General features: G+C 38.7%; 1 protein-coding gene across 1 annotated transcript in view; it reads left to right on the top strand.

Moving 5' to 3' along the window:
- The window catches only part of myom3 (myomesin 3), a 47,469-nt gene that overhangs the window by 21,349 nt on the left and 3,455 nt on the right, over positions 1–22,665 (top strand). The window contains exons 11-28 of the mRNA XM_051956522.1: positions 2,180–2,307; positions 5,165–5,348; positions 6,858–7,032; positions 7,262–7,383; positions 8,238–8,425; positions 11,826–11,952; positions 13,956–14,137; positions 14,338–14,452; positions 15,079–15,235; positions 15,721–15,827; positions 16,221–16,265; positions 16,482–16,618; positions 18,881–19,025; positions 20,494–20,553; positions 21,131–21,198; positions 21,687–21,797; positions 22,122–22,209; positions 22,394–22,432. Of these exons, the coding sequence (XP_051812482.1) occupies positions 2,180–2,307; positions 5,165–5,348; positions 6,858–7,032; positions 7,262–7,383; positions 8,238–8,425; positions 11,826–11,952; positions 13,956–14,137; positions 14,338–14,452; positions 15,079–15,235; positions 15,721–15,827; positions 16,221–16,265; positions 16,482–16,618; positions 18,881–19,025; positions 20,494–20,553; positions 21,131–21,198; positions 21,687–21,797; positions 22,122–22,209; positions 22,394–22,432 (2,178 nt within the window). The remainder of the gene's footprint in view (positions 1–2,179; positions 2,308–5,164; positions 5,349–6,857; positions 7,033–7,261; positions 7,384–8,237; positions 8,426–11,825; positions 11,953–13,955; positions 14,138–14,337; positions 14,453–15,078; positions 15,236–15,720; positions 15,828–16,220; positions 16,266–16,481; positions 16,619–18,880; positions 19,026–20,493; positions 20,554–21,130; positions 21,199–21,686; positions 21,798–22,121; positions 22,210–22,393; positions 22,433–22,665) is intronic.

Genomic DNA, 22,665 nt, shown 5'->3' with positions numbered 1-22,665 from the left:
GAGTTTAGTTACACAACCGCTCATGAGCCTCCTTGCTATGTGTCAGTTCAAACGCAGGACACAAGAAGCAGAATGGGGGAAAAAAATGAAAAACAGGCTTTTATTTGAAGCTGGTTCAAAAATAAGAAGTCCCAGGCAAGCAACAAAGAACACAAGGCTCAGGCTGAGGTTACACAAAATACAAAATACAACAAACGGGTGCAAAAATTAAAGCGAAAATCGAGAGTACTGGAAGGCATGGCATGAAGGACACAGGGGAAGGTGGATGAAACACAGGTAAAGCATTCTGGCAAGATACACTGACACACTGACAAAAAAACCAAGGGGAAAACCACAGGCTAAATACACAGGGGACAGAGCATCACAGAGGCAGGAAAGCACAAAGATGGGATGCACAGGTAACAGAGCCACACATTGATTAATACAGTGAAATGAGAAGGAAGTAAAACGAGTGACAGTGAACGTACACAGACAAAGGAGAGTACAGGAGATACATTGATAAAGGAAAGGACACAGCAATGACCCTGAAGCTAAACAACATCAGCTGTGCTCTCAAAAAAACTTAAATTCTTACATGGATAAATATGCCTCATTAAAAGGGCATTTTGTGCAGATTGTCATCACTTTTGTTGTCCTAAGTTAGCTATATGACACTATTATCACCGGATTTCGTGATATTGCCTCTTTCATAGTCATCTGTACACAAAATTCCAACCACTGCTGCTTGCTGACTGAACTGTATACACACACACAGACTTGCTGGTTCCAACATCAACATCTCTAATTTCACTGCACTGTCTTTGCCGTGGAGTTCCTCTCTGATCCACACTGCAGCTCCGCTAACTCCTCAGGGGATACAATAGAGACTGTCAGAGAGACAGACAAAACCGAACATTTCTGGCTAAATCTCAGCACTTTCATTGTCCTTGGACCACTTGGAGTGTGACTGAAGGTGTGCTGACTCAGTCCATTTGGCTGTATGTCATCTGGTGTACTTACAGTCATGGACAAAAGTATTGGCATCCTTGGAATCTTTCCAGAAAATACACCATTTCTCCTAGAAATTGTTGTAATTACAAATATTTTTGGTATACATGTGTTTATTTTCTTGATGCGCATTGGGAAAACACAAAAAGCAGAAGAAAAAAGTCAAAATTGACATAATTTTACACAAAACTCAAAAAATGGGCCCGACAAAATTGTTGGCACCCTTTTCAAACTGTTAGTAAATCATTTCATTTCAAGCATGTGATGCTTGTTTAAACTCACCTGTGGCAAGTAACAGGTGCTGGCAATATAGAAATCACACGTGAAGCCAGTTAGAACGTGTAAAAGTTGACTCAAGCTTTGTGTTGTGTGTCTATGTGTGTCACACCAAGCATGGAGAAGAGAAAGAAGAGCTGAGAAATGTCTGAGGACATAAGAAGCAAAATTGTGGGAAAATATTAGCAATCTCAAGGTTACACCATGAGATTGGTGTAACCTTGAAAATACACCATTTGTGGGAGAAATGGTGTATTTTCAGGAAAAAATCCGTTAAGTTACGTTACATTACATTACGTTACGTTAAACCTCTTCACTACTAACGGAGCATAGGGCCTCAACAGTAGCTCTCCACTTCCCAGGTCTCTGGCTTTCCTCTTGGCTTCCTCCCAAGACAGGCCGATGGTCTTCAGCTCATCGATGACGCATCGTCTCCACGCTTCCTCTTGCCTTGAGGGTTCCATTCAAGTGCCTGCCTGGTGACGTTTGCAGGTTCCTTCCTCAGCGTGTGGCCGACCCATCGCCACTTTCTCCTCCTGATCTGGACAGCCATAGGCTCTTGGTTGGCCCTTGTCCACAGGTCGGTGTTTGACACTCTGTCGAACCACTTAACGTTGAGGATCTGCCGGAGACACTTGTTGATGAAGGTTGGAAAAAATCCAGGGGTGCCAATACTTTTGTCCATGACTGTAGGTATTAGGATCAGAGGTGAAACCATAGCAGGAAGGTGGTGTAGATTTCACCTAATGTGCGTATGAGTCAAATCCAGCAGACAGAGCATTTAACAGTTTAACCAAAAGAAAAGAAAAAACGTCATCTCTGCCAGCACTTTATGCACTTCACTTGCACTCTCGCTGACCTTGTTCTAACTTACATGTTCATCTGCATCCTCCTCCTCCTCTCTTCGCTTCTTCAGGTCAGGTCAAAGCTCCGTTCCCTCCCACAAACGTCCACACCTGCGAGGTGAGCGACACCTACGTGGTGCTGAGCTGGGCCGAGCCCGAACCCAGAGGCAGGGAGCCGCTCACCTTCTACGTGGAGCAGGTCAGTCTTTCCTCCCACACAACTACCCAGACACACACAGACAAACAAATATTCATGCTACAGCCGCTCCGTAGACCTTGATTTGCTGCAGTTATCCCCAAGCCTTTCACCTCGACCATAACTTGTTTCCTCCTAAGGGACCTTCAGTGAAGTTTGAGCACATTAATCACATTACTGCAAAACTTTTTCAAATGGTGTGAGTTTTAAAATGTATTTCTTACCTCCCAGGCAGCCTGTAAAAAACAGTCTACTTGCAAAGGGTTGAAATGAAAACAATAATAATTAATCAGATTTATGTCACTCTCTTTTGGTGGTTGTTTTATGTTTGTTTATTTAATGGTAGTAGGATTTGGGGCAACATAGATGGCTCTGAAAGCTCTTTCTTTGCTGATGCATTTATCGAAATTGTGATGAAAAATAGTATCTCTTTGACAATAAAGAATATGTTGTTGAAAAATTAAACCCAGAATACAGTAAAATAAACATACCTCGAGAAATTTATTGTAAGTATAAAGTTTCTGTGAAATCCCTGATGCTAATCCTTGATTTTTTTTTCAAGGATTCCATATTTTTTTAAAGATCTTTTGCTAGTTTTAGATTGTGCCCTATTGTGTTAATCAACCATATAGTACAAGATCAATCCCATGCTGTAGTGCAGATTGAAGGCTTTTTTTCCATTTATCTAGAAACCTTCTTCAGTTTCCTGCTAGAAGAAAAACAACCTAAATGGTGAACACTCCATTAAAGCAGTCAGGAGTCAGGTTTTGAAGAAATATTAGCTTCATGTCTGAGATGAAACTTTTTAAACATTTTAAACCAGCTTACTGCATTACTGCACACTTCTTTTGAATCATTTGAATAGAACTGTCTTAATTGACGCTAATAATTTATGGCATCTTTTAAAAATGCCACTACGTTGCATAAATTTCTAAGAAAGAAGCTCCAATCAATAATTTTACATTGATAACAGTTATGTGTAATGTGAAAAAGTCACTGGATTTTATTTTTGTAACCTGCATTTCCTCTCAGCTTTACTAAATGTTGTAGCATCTCTAAGCTCATTGTTTTTGGTTAAACAGCAGCTTTGGTGCTTTAGTCCAGCCCCCACTCTCATAGAGCCATTTTTAGCTGCAGCAGGCGGCTGTTTTTAGTGAAAATAACCTCTTAAAAACCCAATTACCTGCTCAGCACCAAATAGTATACAAAGGTAGTGATTAGTTAGTAAACACAGTGGAGCTATTAGCAGCTTAAGAGTCAGATAGTTCCCTCAGCAGTTGGCAAGTGCAAGGCAAATGTAGAACAAAGGGGAATATTAGATTTGCTTCCGTTAGGTATTTTAATGTTGCTCTGTAGGCTGGATGTAAAAATGCAACTCTTTGGTAGCTGTTGGCACCTTAAAGAAGTGATAATCAGTAAAAATGCCATCACTGTTGAGCGTTTTCTTCTTCTTTTGTACCAAAGAGAAAAAACACACTCATGTAACAAGATGAATTCATGATACACAAACATATGCCCACATAAATATTTTGAAACACAGACCACAAATGTAATTAGTAGTACCTTCACATCCACTGAATACAAGATTCAGGGTTTCTGTATCATCACCTCTCCCAGTCTCTTGTTGAGCTTTGGGTGGAACGTGAGTCAAATTAGCAGCAGCCCTCTGACAATAGCACTAATTAAAGAGACAAGAAGAAAATGCACCACTCATATCACTGTGGTGTCAATTTAACTGGGAATTTGTGTACTCATTAAAAGCATGCAGACCTTGATGTTCCTCCCTGGTGTCGTGTGGTTTGGATTCGAGGCTTTCATTGCTTGCATGCGTGACGGAGATTTTTTATCTACTTGGTAACTGGTGATTTAACACTACCTGAATGTTTGCGATTTGTTGCCTTTGTGTGGTTTAAGGTTAGTATTTGAACAATGTATTCAGTTAATACCTGAAAAGAGACTGCAGCTACTAGTTTTCATGTCCTTTTCCAGCTCGAGAGGGAAAGTTCAAAATGATGCCAGAAAAGTTTCCTTCCAACATATCAAAGTGTGGCGTGGTGACTGACCTGTTCTTTACAAAAATGAAGGGCTCGGGCTCTCCAATATCAGCTCACACACTCAACAGCTCCAAGCTCCAATAATCAGAAAACTGCCACAGGAAATAGATTTTCATTGAAGCTTTATAAGTTACTGGGTAATAAAACTGTCAAATCTGTCAAAGGCATCTGAAATTACTAAAGTCTGCTGCTTTACTTCTGCTTATATAATGAAGGGAACATTTAAATATCCTTTTCGTCCTTGAGCAAGCACTTTATTATCCCTGATCTCTTTGACACATTCTGTTCTTTTGTTAGGTTTTCGAACTAAAAGAAAGATTTAGAAAAGGGAATAATGCAGACAATGAAACAAAGAAAGATAGTGTGATATGAAGCCACTAGAAAATGGCTAAAAATTAAGAGAAGATGTACTGGTTGTCTGCAATTAACCAACATATTCATGTGCCTTTTGGGCTTTAGTATGGCTCATTTTTTTCACATTTTTCTGTCTCTCTAAATCTAAGAATCTATATTTTTGCTTCCAAATCTGTCACTGAACCACCAGCCTTTATTCGTCTTTGTCCTTGTCTGTACATTAAACAGTTTGCTCTAAAACTACACAATCACCCGTTAACTGCAGAGTAAGTGATGGTACAAAATTACAATGAATTATGGGTTGTTGTAAAGCATATTTGGCAGCCTGGGCTCTTTGCTCCAGTGCAGATCGAATCCAATGGAATATTTGAAGGGTACTAATGAAGATGTCCTTGAGATAGATTGTGCTTTTAAAATGAACTTTGTGTTTTCCAATGCTGTGCTTAAAACAGTCCCTGGCAGGGGCAAGCAGCTGGGAGCTGGCCAGTCTGGACGTGGAGGTAAACTCTCCCAGGTTCCCAGTGTTTGACTTGGTCAAGGGCAGGCAGTACTGCTTCAGAGTGCGCTCCATCAACAAGTACGGTGTCAGCGACCCCTCCGAGCCCAGCGCACTGATCTCCCTCGGAAAGCCACCAGGTGAGGGAGAACGTGTTATGTACTGCTAGCCATTTATTACTCTGCTTGTTGTAAAGGTCAGTTAGATTTTGAAAAGCGACTTCCTGGTTCAGCATTTTCCTATCGTGCCGCACTGCACCCACTTAAGCTTTGCACACACAGTTTTGCAATGCAAAGGATGATCATAACAGACATTATGGATATTTTCACATTAGTTTCTGGGGGATTGTGCATAGCCTATCAGATTAGCTGTATTTTTTCATCACTGTACACCGATTTACAATCACAATTTGAACGGTCCAATTGTTTTAAGTGACTTGAAAAGGCTTCAGAGCTTCTCTATTACAAGATTTTTTAAATTACTTAATAATCTGCCATTTAATTAATCAGTAATCATTTCATCTATAATATGTCCCAAAAAATTACCCATCACAAAGAATGACATTTTCATTATCCTGGACAGTTCAGTATCTTGTACAAAAAGAAAATCAGCAAATCATTATAAATGAGAAGCTTGATAAAAGACAGAGAATTGATAGTGATTTTTTTCCATTTCATCTTTGACTATTCACTGAATCAACGAGAAATGTTTCATGGTTGGATAAAAATGTTCACTCAGAGCAACTTTGCATTGATTTGGGGGAAAGTGGACCCAAAGTAGGGCAGAAAAATGCTCCTCACAGCATAAGAGAGCCACAGAACCCCCCAAGAGAATCAGGTTTTCCTGTAATTTGTTATCCACCATCTATAGGCTAGTTGTTTTAAGACCCGACTTAATAAATTAGGGTTTGTTTGAAGGTACATTTCCTTCCTCTTAAAACATTTGTAAAGCGAATTTTTCTGCTTCCTTGCTGGCCCAGTGCTTTCTATCTTGGTGCATTTCTGCCACCTGTAGATCAGGTGTGTGCGCTGTAGGCAAAGACTCCACAGTGTCTCATTCAAGTATAAAACGCTACAGTATTATAATGCAAAATCAGTGTCTCACTGAGCAGATAACATTAGGAACATTATTTGAAGACATCACAGGTTAAATTGCTTTGAGAAATATTTCATTTTAAGGTAAAAATCAAGCTATTTTTTTTACCTTGTTAACATGTCAATGTGGTGTGACTGAGCATTTCCATCTTGAATCTACAGTGTATCAGTGACAGTCTCAAAAACACAAATTTAGACTTTTGGGGAGTAGTTTTACAGTGTCTGTGCAAAGTCAGAGGTGAGCTGGTGTGCTCCAGCTGCTGTTAGAAGGGATGAGTGCTTGGAAATTGAGGCAGGGTCTTTATAGATCTGCACATTCTTGACTTAATGTTGTAGAGTTGCATCGTTCTTAGCTATTCTAAGGCACGATGGAATGGATTTTATGGAATGAAGTTCTAATTTTGATACATGCAGATGACTTTTTAGGGGTTTAATCAATGAGCAGAGAGGGAATACTGAATGAACTGAATGAGTTCCATCTTGCACTCACCTTTCATTCGACTATTTCAGGTTTTCTTAGTCGTACCTGATGAATTTCCGTCTGATTCCCATTAGCTGTGCCACCTCCACCTCACTCTGTCATGGCCGTTAGAGACACAGACACCTCGGTGCTGCTCCAGTGGCGAGAACCCAAAGATAAAGACGACATCCTGGGATATTACCTGTACTACAGTGAAGCTGGCACACAGGACTGGAAGACTGTTAACAACAAGCCTGTTACCAAAACCAGGTAAAGGTTGAAGACCTTTAATCATTGTGACAGTTTAGGTTATTGGTCAAAATATTTTAACTCTGGTTTGAAGAGTAAATGGCAACTTCTCAATTAGCATTAGCCTGAATAAAAGTAAGCAATATTTGCAGCTAAAGCCTAGATTTCCATGAAACATTTCCAGGTAATTGTGTTTTACTAAAGGTGAAATGATTGATAATTATTCTCTCTGAGTGTCAATTCTTTTCAGGTTTACGGTACATGGCCTCAAGTCTCAGAAGGAATATGTGTTTAGAGTAAAGTCTGTGAGTCGAGCAGGAAATAGCAACTATTCAGCTGAGTCTCAGCCCATCGTGGTCAAATCAGCCATTCGTAAGTGCATCTGCAATAACGGACACACAAAGTTGGACACTCGATCTAAACTTCAAGTCAAGAATCAAGGACTTATTAACACAAGCTCACTGTGGAAATATATTCTAGAGCACTTCATCTGTTTGATGTAATATGTAATGTTGAGCTTATGCAACAACATTTCAGTTAAAAGTACAGGTATATTAATGCAGATTTTCTGCATACGTACAGGCTACATTTAGAACGTAACACATCTTTTCTTGTCACACTGGTTAAAGATTTAAATGTTTTGCTAATTGTATCAGTTTTAACTTGACCTTAAAGCACATTCACAAGAATTTTCAAAACAGATTTGCTCATTTTTGCAGTTTTCTTTCACAGCCTCGTAAGGTCTGTCTCTCAATGCAAGTGTATGATAATACAACATAATCAAACATTTTTAACATTCACCTTAAGGAAACATTTGTCATAGAGTGTCCTCCACATATTTGCAGCTGTTCAGGTAACAGTCTCTAATAATGTGCTTTCTGCAGCCTGCAGCAGAGTACAGTGATGACTCATTTCACTTGCCATTCACTGCCAGAATAATCTCACATCTATTCTGCCACTCTGCCATTACCTGGGGGATAATGGCTTGAGTCCAATTCTTTCTGAGGAATACATTTTTATCAAACAGAATATGAGCTGAATATTTCTTTCACTTATACCTAAGAGTGCTTCATGAGGGTCTGGCGGTGAATTTGCCAATCTAGACTCAAGTTAAAGTCAGCCAGGGAGTTATTGCCATTTTTTCATCTATTTAGCACAAATAGATGCCTGCTGAGGTCATCATCTATGATTTCCTTCTTTCTTTTATTAATTCTCTGTTTGTCCAGGTGTTCCTTCTGCTCCCTCTGCCATCGCCCTGCTGCTGTGCACTGGATCAGAGATGGTGTTGGGCTGGAGGGCCCCCTCCTGTAACGGGGGAGACCCTGTACGTGGCTACTACCTGGACAAGAGAGGAAAGGTCATGAAAGTGTGGAGAGAGGTCAACATTAAGCCTGTCAAAGAGAGACGTTTTAAGGTCAGTGATTGTCTAAATGTCGGATGGATTCCTCGAAATTCTCGAGAGACGTTCACGCTGCCCGGATGATAAATGCTAATGATTTTATTGACTTTTTATCCTGCAAGTATCTTGACAACTATCAGTTGGATGAGCAGAAATTCCAAACAATCCTTTTGTGTTTTTTTTAGTGAAGTGTCCCAACATTTCTTGGATTGCTATGAAATGCATGAAAAACTGTTGACATTCCTTCCAGAAATTAGCTGTCCATTGTGTTTTATGCTAATTTACAAACCTTATCTGCTCAACTCACCTCTTTAACCCTCGTTTTGTCCTGCGGGTCTAAATAGTGACTGCTTTAAAGTTTGAAAATGTGGGGGAAAACACCCATATTTTCACAGTGAAACTTCTGATGTCCACATTTTCAACATTTTGGGGAAAACATTTTTGGTAGAAAAAAAATGTTAAAAATGTTTCTGGAGAACATTCACCAAAAAATCAACCAAAATCCAGTGAATTTTGGTGAATGTTCTTAAAGAAAACAGAAGTTTTACTGATATGTATGTAATCACTTTAGATATTTTTAGGAGTTTTTTGGAAGATTTTTACTCATTTTTTGAAAATATTTACAAGAATTTTCTTGCAACATTTGGGGACTTTTTAAAATAAAACTTTGAAAGGAATTATTAAGGAATTATTGGAACTTTCTTCCTCAAGATTTTGCAAATTTTCTGAAATTTGGGGAAATTTTTTGCTGAATTTTTAGATTTTTTTTCAGACAAGGAAACAATATTTTTCGGTGCTAAATGAAGACAGCAGGAACGTTAATATAAGTATTGTTTGCGTTTATACAAAGCACTGCAAAGTACACCTCCCTCACAGAGCTGCTTGTGTTTCCATGTGTAGATTTTTTTTCCTCTCATCATTTGCATGAAGCATTCTTATGAAAGGCTTTTGAGGATGCACATGAACCTGCAGAACCATATAAAGTTGAATGACAACAGCATGAGAACAAAGGAGATTCTTTCAATCCATACTGTGAAGACATTTCTAGTCACTTACAACCATCAAGGACATTTCATATAATTATGCTAACACAAGTTATCTCTCCATTTTGCACTTGGCTCAAAATAATAGCAATATTGGCTAAAGCTCCTCCATCCGCATTGGCTGCGTCACTAGGCAACAAGCAGTGTCCATGGAGACCCAGATGAAAGTTAAATCTTTAACCTGATTACAGGTGCTCCGTAATTAGACTTTGTTCAAATATGTCATGTGTGAGTGGTTGTTTTTAGCCCCTGGGAAAAAACAAAGACAAAGCCAATTAGAACGAAAATGACTGTGCCACTCTATATCAAGATTAGCCTTACATGTAGTGGAGTGCAGAGTCCTGAGGATTAGAGACCCCTGTGCTGGAAGAAGCCCTCTGATGAGAACATGCAGCGCCCCCTTTTGGGCTAAATGAGGACCTCTGAGCGCCGTCCCTGTTTCCAACATAACCTGTTATTTGAATCTAGCTGCTGGGTTTCTGGATAATAATTAGAGTCGGTAGACCTTTCATTGTGCTGTTCTTTTGCGCTCTTGGCTGCTTTTCTTTTGTACTTGTGTACATCATTTTTGGCCTGAAAGCTTCTTTACTTCAGCTGTCAGGACTGGACATCACTGATCCTGCTTTATTAGAGCACAAATAGATGTAAGCCTGCTGTATGCCACTCTTCTTCTATTGAAGGCAGAATTGTTTGTTTTTTTTCTTCAGTAAAAGTACCAATAAAACCCTTTTAAAGGAAGTAAAAATCCTTTATGTACTTATCAATTACCAAAAATTACAGTGCTTATTCTGCTGAAAAATGACTGCAGTAGTAGTAGCAATGTGTTACTACTGATGCATGAAGGTAAAATAATTGCTGTTATGCTGTAGTTGGTTGAGACTGAGCGAATAATAATGTATATACTTTATGTCTAATCTTTGCATTTGTGGAATAATATATAATTTTACCTCTTTAAGCCTCCAAATCATTTAAATAAAACCATCTAAGACATTGAGAGGTAGCATCTTTCTTTTTAATGCAAACATCTCATCAGAAATGTGACAATCTTATTATTCCATAACATAATGTATTACGTATTCATTGCTGTCAGCTAAATATAGTGGTATGAAAGTGAAGCATTTTATTCTGAGAGAAGTATAAAACAGCAGAAAATGGATGCAGTCAAGCAAAGGCAAAATTGCACTTAATTCCCAGAGGTGTTTTATTATAAGGTTGTCTTGATGAAGCACAGGTCCAGTGTTTCGTCTGTCAGCAGTCACATTTGCTTATGCCTCCCTGATAAGACGCTGTATAACAAGGTGACCCACTGGAGGATGAAAAATAGTTGTCAGATAATCAAATGCAGCCTGTTTGCCATCTAGTGGATAAAAGTTGTATTTCCTGGAACTTCTTTTACAGACAATCTCTGCTTTTTGTGGACTATATATTGATCCGATACGAAGCTTGTCGTTCTACCTAAACGTGGTTAGACCAGGATCTATAGATAATGAAGGAGGTGGCAGGTGTGGGGCGGCCATTTTTAGATAGTGATTGCTATTGCTGTGAAATAAGCTCCCTATGCTTGTGTCAATTAGTTGCCGGAGAGAGACTAAAAGCAGCAGCCAAGGTTCACAACTGTTCACGGATGCGATAAGGGCCTTAAAGTCTAAGTGGCTCTGAATAGGAAGATCAATGAGCAGATCAATAGGCTGAATCCCTTCTTGCCCCCAAGCAAAAGTGTCTCAGGGGCTCAGGAAAGTGCAGTGGCAGCAGCAGCAGATCTAATACCTTGTAAAATGCATTCTTGAGTCAGGAGGACTCTAACTGTACAAGCAGGGAACTTTTGCTCCTGTATGATGTGGCAGCTACTGTGTTTTTCTTATAGGCAGCCAGAATGCCAGTGAATGCCATGATTCATTTTTATGGAAATTAGAAGTTTTTATAATTTCCCAAGCCAGATACAGAACGCTGCATTTATATTTTTGCACAGCTTCAGAAAATCTAAAAAGAACATAGTGTGAAAAAGCAATTTAAATCTGACTAATATTTCATATACCACTGACAAAACTACACAATACTGGAAAAATCACAACAAATACTAACTAAATAATCCATTTATAATGCATCAAACTTGAGCAAATACTCCAAATATTTCAGTTAGTTTTTTATTTCAGGTTCAGCACAAAAAAGAGAAACCTTTATTTTCTGCTCGTTCTAAATCACACAAGCTTTTTTCATATGAATGTTTGTCCTTGATTTTGTTTTAAACAAAAAAAATTCAAACCATTCCTCTTCAAACTTGCATAAATTCTTATATACTGCAAAATTCATTTCCACCTGTTTGCAACCACTATTTCTGCTGGAGCCTATCAGTGTTTTTCTGCATTCTGTAGGTTTGCAACCTGACAAGTGGAGATTTCTACCAGTTCCGGGTATTTGCTGCCAACATGGCTGGCATTGGGAAGCCCTCCGAGGCCAGTGAGGCTTTCCTGTGTGAAAAATGGACAATGCCAGAGCCAGGTGACAGTGAATCTTCTTTACAATTCAAATACTTTGCTAAAAACAAAACAAAGCAGGAACAATTCTTCACACCTAAATTTGCAACAGTGGGTTCCGACAAAATGAAAAACTTTGTCTTGCTAACTATATTTATCCAAACATCCCTTCCAGACATTTTCGAGGACATATAAAAATATTCTTTTTTTTTTTTTTTTAAATCTGTTGAGTAATTGAATATCTACCAATATACAAATATTTTATAATCCACACTCAGTGTAAGTAAACTGGAGGTTTCATGTTTCCACAACACACTTGTATAAGCTGCATATTGGAGAACAACTGACTTTCACTACCACAAAATTCAACACAAAAAACCCTTGCCAGACAAATGTGAAAAATGTTTACATCCATCCTTCTATGTAGTAAAACCACAGGTATGCAAATGAGTAACATAAGTTTGAGTTGAGTCTCTTATTTTGAAGTTATTCTGCATTGGTAGTTTTAGCCACCGTCGATACCTTCCTGACCTGCAATTTCTTCTATCTGTTTATTGACCCTGGCCTGGGAATGGAGGTGAGATGGATAAAAACACCATCCATCAACTGTAGGGGCAATTACCACTCACTGCCATTTTATTTTTATTTAAATTGCCCCATTAACAATCTATGTTGGCATTTCACAACAAAGTAAACAGCATAAACAGTGTAAAGTACCAGAAAAAAAACGTGGTTATTTCCATAGTGTGCTATTAAAGTGCAAAATAACTGTAGAAGTCAGCAGCAGGCAAGGAGCTGATAAAGTAGATGAAATAGTTTCTAAAATACCAGCATTAAGTTAGAAAAAGTTAGAGGAATTCATTATACGTTGCTTTAATATGACTTGTCCCTTAATGTTGCCCTGATTGGTGGCTGGTATCCCTGAGCAAAACACTGAATCTGTCACAACTAATAAAACAAAACATATTTTACCAGCAGGAATCGGGAAGTTACATGTTGTAGGTAAATCTAAAAAAATCTGTGTTAAATTTTACTTAGACCGATCAAGCCTTTAAGCAAATAAAATGAATTGTTTGCATTTGAAATAAAAAAAATACCTCTGCATTAGAAATGATTAATAATGTTGCATATTTACATTTAATTGATATTTTATTTAAGTATTATTGTAGGAAAATATTAGTTGTGAATGCAAATATTAATTATTTTTTTACTTGAAAAGCACAGGCAGGGGAAGTGAAGTTGCTTTTTTCTTAGTAGTGTCTGCAGGCATTCTTCTCAGGATAAATGTTTCCCAAACAACTTCCTGCAACATAAAAAGATAGCCTGCATGTATCTTAATAAGCGAACAAGTTGTAGAAGCTTTTTGCTGCTGCTTGTTGCTGGGAGACTTATAGAAAATATTAGCCCTTTTAATACCTCCTCGCTTATCTCATTTAGGAGAGTAAGATGACAACGTCTAAAGAGATTTAAACAATATAAGTGTGCATATGTGAGTCCCATTATATCAAAGAGCATACGCTAAAATTTTGAAAACATACACACTCGCTTTCACACACAAAGTGGCATCCTAGTAGCCCGGCCCACAAGTTCTAGCCCTGCTTATATCAGCTTCTTGTGCCATTAATATTGAAAATGGAGAGAGGCTCTCTCAAATGTGCCACTTTGAAAGCGCAGCTCGTTAATCTTGGCAAATGGGCTTTCCTCTGTGCCATTAATAATTTAAAAGTGACCGAAAATCATTAGGCAAATTAACTACCATGTGCCGGCATGAAGTCAGTCGGGGTAGATTAAGGAAAGTCACTGTACTCATTTTGGCTTTACGGTTATTTCTGGTTTGTTTTGGAATGACTTTCCATTGTAATAAAAGCGTGTTGTTTGGTTGGTTTGAATATGGGAACTGTCTTTCTTCTAATTTATTTTAATGGGAAATCCTACTGTGCTTTTTCCTCTGCAGTTATATGTCCTCTGCACAGAAGCACTGACGCTACTGTATAGTATGGCTGTGACCTTTTTTTTTCTTTCTCTAAGGTTGCCCCTCTGACCTGGAGTTCAGGGAAGTGAGAAATAACTCCCTGACGCTCTTATGGGCGACTCCACTGTATGAAGGACGAAGCCCCATCACCGGTTACCTGCTTGAAGTCAGTAAAGGCGACCAGTCAGACGATTGGACTGCTTTAAATGACAGTCCAATCTGTGACACACGCTACAAGGTGAGTGAAACTCTAAACATGTTCAGATTTGTTCATTACCTGATACAACAGGACAAATAATTCACATTATATCAAGATCATTATTCTAAAAACCACCCTGCTGAAACTTGCACCCCAGAAATATTTTTTTCGTGTCTCTCCGGGTCCGAATGTTTAAACAATCACTGATAAATATTTGATGTGCTTCTTGTGGCTTCTAGGTGTCGGATCTTCAGGCAGGTCAGACCTACCGTTTTCGTGTATCGGCTATCAATGAGGCTGGAGTGGGTTGTGCCTCTTTACCAACGGAGCCAGTCACAGCTGAGACCCAACCAGGTCAGCCATCCTGACTTTAGATTCACAGCATGAATACTGCAAATATAAATCACCCCCAGTATGTAATAATAGGAAAAACTGCGGATTCAGTCATTTCTCATCCAACGTTTTTGGTTAAATATGATGCTGGAGCCAAGAGATGTTTAGCTTAGCTGAATATAAAGACAAGAAACGGGGTAAAATAGTTAGCCTAGCGCTGACCCAGTGCTGCAGGCTCCAGCTTGATGTCACATATGAGCGGGATCAGTCTTTTCATCCAACTCTCGAGAGCAATAAAATTAATTTCCCTTAGAATTTCTTTATAAATGTTCTTTACTTCCTACTTAAACACCGACAACACGCCAGTGAGGTGGTGAACCGTCATACAGCGCAATCAGCATTTTAGCCAAAATACAACCATCCAGTGAAACACATTAACATATATGTAAAAAATGTATTTATTTGACATTCCAGCATATGCAGGATGTAGACTTTTACACAATATAACTCAGAATTAAAAAAGGATACTATATGAGATGAAATGAAGTAAAGGACAGTAAATGATAGTAAAAATCTTTTCCTTAGGTTGGAATTAACTCAAGCAAGTTGTTAAATTTGAACTTTCTAATTGGCTCTTTCTTTTCCAGGCACCAAAAACATTGAGATTGGCGTGGATGATGACGGCTTCATATTTTTGGGCTACGAGGCAACTGAGATGAACGACGAGAGCAAATTCCTCTGGAACAAAAACTACACAGACCCCATTGGTGCTGACAGAGTGAGAGCAGAAACCAAGAAGAACAGGTGGGTTGGATCGAGTGTATGCACTTTCTAACTGTGAAGAAATCAGATTGTTTATGAACCAGCGTGTTCATTTAAGTTGTGAAAAAACGTGGATATGTCATGAAAATGTTTGGCTTCGTAGGCATCAAACTGCTCAATTTCTACGATCCCAATCATACCTAAAAAAAACACAAAATTCCTGTCTTTTCTGTTAATTGCAGCAACTATGAAAAGGTTTCAAACTAATCAAGATTATGGCTGGAAAAAACATAAGACAAGTTAATTCTAGGAGTGTTTGCTTGCCAGCTCTCACATTCACACAGTTCTACTAATTTATATCATGTAAAATACAATAAAGCTCAGTTGGCAGAAAGGTATAATTGCATACATATTAAATACTGGCAGCACAAAACGGCACCTGCAGCATCCTGCACTGCACTGCAGGATGGGAAGATAAACAAGAAGCTCTGTAAATGCATCTGTCTGTTTTTTAATTTGCCCATCAGGTCAGTCCTCACCTTCACAGACCCCTCTGAGGAGGATCTGGGTCTCTACACAGTGGAAATAAGCGACAATCCCAACCTGTCGTCCAGCTACGACTTCACTGCTGAAGGTAAATGGAATAATTTGCTGTGAAAGAAGGTTCATGTTAGGAGACTGTCTTGTCCAATCCTAACCTTCATATGAGCCAGAATGAAAAACAAAGCAGTTCAGCTCCATTGTTTCTGGCGTTATCGAGGAAGCTGACAGCAGCATGAATATACAGCGCTTTTAATTTTAAGGGTTATCAGGCTTTTCTCTCAAGCAAGTAATTGTAACCCTCACAGCAGCTTCCTCAAGGTCACTTGTTCAACTAAGCATATGGTCTCAATCAAGTTTCCTGTTTAAAAATCAAACGTTGTGAGCCGTTGTTCTGCTCGCTGGGACTTTTGCAATGTCATCGTAATACAGAATGTGTGTTTTAATCAAAGTATAATTAACCTTCTTCTGTTTTGCTTTTTTGCAGACCTGGACCGGCTCAAAGAACTCAGCTGGCAAGTCAGGAATCCCCGTATGTACCTTTACGACCTTGTAATGAAGTCCTCAGATGAGATTTCACATACTACTTTCAGCTTAATGACTGGAATTATTCTTACGTTTATGCAATACATATTGTTTTCTGCAGTACATTCTGATGCATATTGTACTTGAACAGTGGTGTTTTACACTGGTGGAGGTATTTCTACATAGATTGTGGCCCAGTCTGTCTTTGATTTCCCTTTGGCAGTTATAGCATTGAAGTCCGGCTGGCAGATAGAGGTTTCTGAGACAGGCAGCGTGCGATTTTGGCTTCAGACCGAGAGTCTGAGCAATGCTGCTGAGCTCCGTCTCATCTTCAATGACCGGGAAATCTCCAGCACTCCGGTAAGAACTCACTGAGCTTGTTGTCCAGTACAACTGCAGTTTAGAAAACTGAGAAGGTCATGCAGTTTGTGAGGGTTAGAGGATTTTATAACCACTGTTGCTCACCTTCATATGGTAAAATGGTTATAGAGAAGAAGATCCACCAACAGGTCACTTCTTGAACTGCTGACTTCAAGGCTCCTCTATTGAGGGCCAAGGAACAATTTATATCATCTGTACAAAGTAGAATTGTTGGGCCAGTCATCGTCAGGTTTCATCGTCAGTGCATGAAAAACTCAGTTTTGCACGCTGCAGAAATGTGTAAACGGAGTGTCCTTGTGACCCTGTAAAATAAAGCAAAGTCTGCCTGGGAGTTACGGCCGTGGTGTCATCATAAATCAGGAGCAATGGTTTTCATGAATTTGGGCCAAAATTTTGGAGGACATTAGAGTTAAAACAAATCTGTATTTTCCCTTTTTTGAGAAAATGTTCACCATGTCACAGGCTCAAAAAAGAAATACTCACCTACAAGACTTTTTCTTCATCCTTTCTTGTATCCTGTGACCCCCTCAGATCTTTTCCGTTTCCAGCAGGTCCTGTACCCAACCTCTGCTATACATTTTTAGTTAGAAATCAATTAAGAAACCGGTATTTTACTCCAAACACACAGTAAAATCTTCCAAATTTTGACAAATCTGATTCATAGTTTCCATTCCTGTTCTATGTATTATCAAACATATTTAAATTTCAAAATCGTCGCATCAGATTCAGCAGGATTTTTCCTTCTTTCTTGCTCACAATATGGGAAACTTACAGCTCTTATGGTTCACATAGCATCCCTGTGTAGATGCTTTCTTCTCTGTTTATGACAAGTCACTAAGCATCCAAAACAGCAATTGGTGGTTTAATGAACATCTTTGAAGGCAGGAAATTGAGGCTGCTGCCAGAAAAGATGAAAAGCAGGTGTTCAAGGTCGCGGAAAGGTCTGGCAACTGAGCTAATTTTACAACGTCTGGAAAACAGGAAGAGCAACTGAGGTGAAGGTGGAGAAGGAGCTCACATCTGGTAAATGTGTCACTTTTGGTTAGATGCCAAAGAAAACCACAAGTGAAGCAAGGAAGCAATTTGGGCATCGTTCTTCAAGCAAACGTTGTTTAGAGTAGTAAATCAACAGCATGCCGTTACCTTCTAGGAGCTCCAGTACTGGGGGAAATGTCTTCTTCAATTGAAAGCTGTAAATGTGTTAAATATGCTGAGACATACTCATAACAAAAATTTATGGCACCATTTGCACAAGTTATGCTGACATTTCTGTCTTTACATTTAATATGCCGTTTACACATTTCAAAAATAACAGCTCACAAAAGCATATCTATTTGCAAAAAAAGAAAAAAAACAAAGCAAAAACAATGCCATAAACATTCTTACCCTATAACAGGCAAAACAATGGAACGCTATGGCAACAAGGAATATGGAAAATAGATGCGTAGTGATTTCATCAGGCATTTTAAAGTGCAATTTCAACTCCGTGACCTAAAATAAAGACACAGAAATCATCAAGGAGCATTACCTGAATGTGAACAAACTTCCTTATCACTGATAAATGTTGCGACACCGAGCTTAAAACAATGTGTACTGCCGTCAAGGTTATTGAACCGCACATCAGTGTGTCCACAGAGAGAAATACAAGCGCAACGCTGAGTATTTATTGTGGTTTCGCAACGCTGTCGGTTGCATTTTGTGTGTCTGGGTTTGCTTGTGTTTGGGTGAGGCACGTATCTGCTTTATATTCAGCAGCTTCCATTCATCGCCTGTGTTTTGTTTTTATTTATTCCATTATTTCCTGATATCACAGTTCCATCTGAACAGTACTGATTACACATAATTTCTAAATGATCACAGCTGAGGTTTGCGAATTCAAAAGCCATTTAGCTGATTAGCACCCTTAGGCTTGCCATACATCACAAATCACATCCACCACTGAGGCCTATCAACATGCAAGGCATACACTTATCTTGATGAACATAAAAGCCATGAAAATTAGCTCAAAGGCTGTTTCCTCTGTGTCTGTTTGTTTGTGCTTGCAAGTGTTAGAAAAGGGATATTTAATCTACAATGCAATCAGACACTTCATGCCCTAGTTCATGATATATTCTCTGTGCACGAGGAACCGTCTATTCGCTGGATTGCATGGAGTGCATCCACCTGCCTTCTGGGATCATTTGTCTGCACATACGTAGATGTGAACTGCATGTGTGGCAACATTTGTTTGCTCTTCTGCAGCACCGTAAGATCAACTTCGACAAGGCCAAAGGTCTGGTGGAGATACTGTTTGATCAGCTCTCACTGGAGGACAAGGGCTCGTACACAGCTCAGCTAAGAGACGGCCGTGCCAAGAACCAGTTCACTTTGGTCTTTGTGGATCAAAGTAAGTAATTCGTTCACCTGCCACAATGTAGTCATATTATCTGCATGATATATAGAGGAAGACAAACCGTAATTTAGAGGAACAATAAAAAAACACCCACGACCAACAGCTACCTTCGGAGAAAATTATGCGTGTCACTAGAGGTTCTTCATAAATAAATGATAAGAAAAACATTTAGCCTATTCTAAAATAGATTGCCCCACTCAAGGAACAGCACACCTTGCAAATACATATCACAAAACAGCGAGAATGGCACAACATTAAAAACAAATCAATAATAAAATAATGCTTTGAATTTAAAAAATGTCCATTATCAATGTCATGTTATTAAAAATGAATTCATCATTTTCCTCATTTTCTACTACTGAAAGAGAATCTCTTGCACATTCTGGATGTTTTTTGCTGAAAATGATGAGCGTTGTGAAGAAATCAAAAATCCAGAATTGGATATTGATCATAAAGACAAATACGTTTTTAGAATCAGAAAAGGTGACATTAAAGGGGAACTTCGTTTTTTTTCAACCTGGGGTCTGTTTTCATATGTCTTTTCATACATGTGAGTGATGGAGAAATGAATTTTCGACATAGCTCCAGTATTTAGCCAGGCAGGCAGCTTAGCAGCTCAGCTAGCAGCCCAGCTAGCGAAAAGTATGGGGCAACTTGCCCCCCTGCGTCAAAGTCCTCCCTAACGTGCTTTTTTCCCCACACTGACCGGCTCGGATAGTCTCAACGAGTGTCCCACAACATACTAGAGATGAGAAGTGAACGAAAACCTCCACATTACCTGGCGATCGCTCTGTGGTGTGGTCTGTATCCAAATCTCAGGACGCTAGAAAGCAAATCTCGTTCCGAAATCGCGCGAGAGCTCACGCCAAAACCGTTGTTTTGGCGTGAGCTCTCGCGTGATTTCGCGAGCTATCGCGTGATTTCATAGTCCCATTATTTCTGCATATCTGTATCTTCTTGATTTGAACTGCATCACTCTTTCTACAGAGTAGAGTGGATCTTATTTTTACATTTATGTAGCTTGTTTGACTTATTTTTACCTTTAATTCAAGTTTTCTGTCCTTTAGGTACATGTTTTGTATGTCCATTGGGAGTGGCTTGAAGCTGGAGAAAATTTATTACCAATATGTGCATGATTAAATATGAAAATGTTGTATCTTGAATATTAAATCCAGATGTTTTTCATTCAATTAATACCAGATATTTGCCTCAGCTAATGATAAATGCTCTATCAATAATAATAAATATTATTATATTGCATTGAAGGTTAGGCTTGCTATATAAATGTGACTTCAGCAACCTCTGCCGACCCTTTTTGTGTCCTTCAGGTACTGCATTGTTTCTGAAATATTTTTTTTCAGACTAGGAGATTATAATTGGTTCTCACCTGATAACCTGTGGGATTTGGTTGGTTTTTTTGGGTTTATTTTGCACTCGGTCTGACATCGTTTCTCTCTGTCAGAGTTCAGGCAGACACTGGCTTTGGCTGATGCAAAACGGCGTGACCATCAGAGAAAGAAGGGTGAGAAATCTTCAAACATCAAAAACATATCGTTAAAGGAGCCAAGGCACATAATCAAAGCCCGGCAGAATCCTCTCGTAGATATTTTTTGAGTGTTTACCTACTGCTGTAACAAAACCTGTGGTGCATGACTGTCGTATATAGTTAGTGAGTGCTGCTTTACTGCCGAAAAAGACTCTTATCTCATTTCAAGGCGAAGGGTTTACATTGAACAGTTGAAAAAGCTTTTGACAATTTTGCATAGTAATGTTTTGTCACATTCAAAATCTAGTAACTAAAAAGTCACATAAAGAAAGGAATGAAGCTGTACATTACCATGATGCAAAAGAGACACTACACAACCAGGTGGGACAATGTATTCTGCCCTTGTGTTGATTTAAATCATCCCACATGTCTTGTTTCAGACAGCTGTCACTCTCAGTACTCTGGTTCATCACTCTGCCTGAATTTGACTTCATAATTTTTCCATAAATATGCACATTATTCTGCTTTGTTTGTTTTGAATAAATAACCATCTTATGGTCACTGTTTCTATGGCTCAGAACAAAATGATAATCCCTTGTTTTTGTCTTCCAAGGACCTTATTTCCAGGAATTCTTGTCGTGGAGTATAAACGAGGATTGTGAATTAATTATAAAATGCAAGGTATTTTTCCATTTTACGTCATATGTTTCCTAATGGCAGGAGGACGACTAACCTACCATCACATCAGAAGACTAGAAAATGTTACTGTTATGAACAAAATAAAGTAATTTATTTTAGTATTGTAGAAATAATAGAACAAATTGAAAATATTCCAGAAAATATGATGCTTTTGTTATCCCATTTTCAATCATTTCTGTTATATCTTTGTATACACTGTAGAAACAGGCATCCGTAACAATTATTTACAAAAAAAACATAAGACACACAGCACAAAATATACCTCAAAGTGAACTGTCATGTGACTTCTAAACACAATCATGTAAAACTTCAACCCCACAAGCTACCTGAATTTCTCCTCAACATGAACCGAGAGCTGTCTGAAATCATAAAAATGCCAAACTAAGACAAACCTAAACAATAAAGGAATCTACTCTTTTAGAGAATACTCTGTACTGTTTTACAGGTGGTTTATGTCTCTTCCCACACAGGTGACAAATACAAACAAGGACACATCTCTCAAGTGGTTTAAGGAAGGTACAGAGGTGACGCAGGTTGTTTATGATCAGTCATCGGGGGTCAGTACACTCACCATCCCACAGGTATGCAAAATAATCCAACCCTGTTCTATTTTCAGATAAGACTTCAGGCATGTGTGAATCAGCATTCATAAGTTGTAGCTGGTGTAGAGAGCTAAAAAAAAACAGATAAACACACTGACAGACAGTTGATGTTTATAGGATTAAGTCTAGACACATCTTACTTTGAGATTCTCCCAGCTTCACCTCAAAATGTGCTTGAAGGTTACATTTGGCCTGGAAATAAAAGATCAAATTAACTACTTGGGTTTTCTCCATGTCAAAGAATTAATTTGAAAAGTTATGAATATGTTTAATTTTAATACGGCAAATGATTTTTTTCCTCAGGTTACAAAGAAAGAGGTGGGTTCATACAGAGCCGTCGTGTCGGATGGGAGAGGAGAGGATGTCAGCACCTTGGAGCTACTGGATGAAGGTGAGACACAACCTCCTATCCACAAACAATACCTCTTTGTTGCTCTGTGCTTTACAGTGGCAGCACATTTTGCATTTCTGCGATAAATGTGTGTATTTTTTCCTCCTTAGTTTTGCTTTTATCAAGTTCTACCAGAAAAAAAAAGCATCGACTATATACGGTTACTTTATTTATTTTTCAACAGAGTATAACAACCTTCTCCAGCAGCTGAGCAGACGGTGTGGTGAGTCACACAAATTCAGAAGTACAACCTTTGCAAAATGTCCCAATGTCTTGTTTTTGTTGTTTTTTTTTCATCTGGTGTGCTGTGTTGGGATGTCGATAAAATACCTGAAAGCCGTGTTGATTAACTTCGATGTGTTTCACCTCCAGAATATTAATCTGTTCAGCTCCCTAAATAAGAAATACTGTTCTAAAATGCTAAGAAACCTGAAATACATGCCGACTGTGGCATTA

This window comes from Acanthochromis polyacanthus, chromosome 12 (genome assembly GCF_021347895.1).
Source record: "Acanthochromis polyacanthus isolate Apoly-LR-REF ecotype Palm Island chromosome 12, KAUST_Apoly_ChrSc, whole genome shotgun sequence".
Classification (NCBI taxonomy): Eukaryota; Metazoa; Chordata; class Actinopteri; family Pomacentridae; genus Acanthochromis; species Acanthochromis polyacanthus.
Note: the sequence above shows the minus strand (reverse complement) of the source record. Positions and strands in the feature narration are given on the sequence as shown.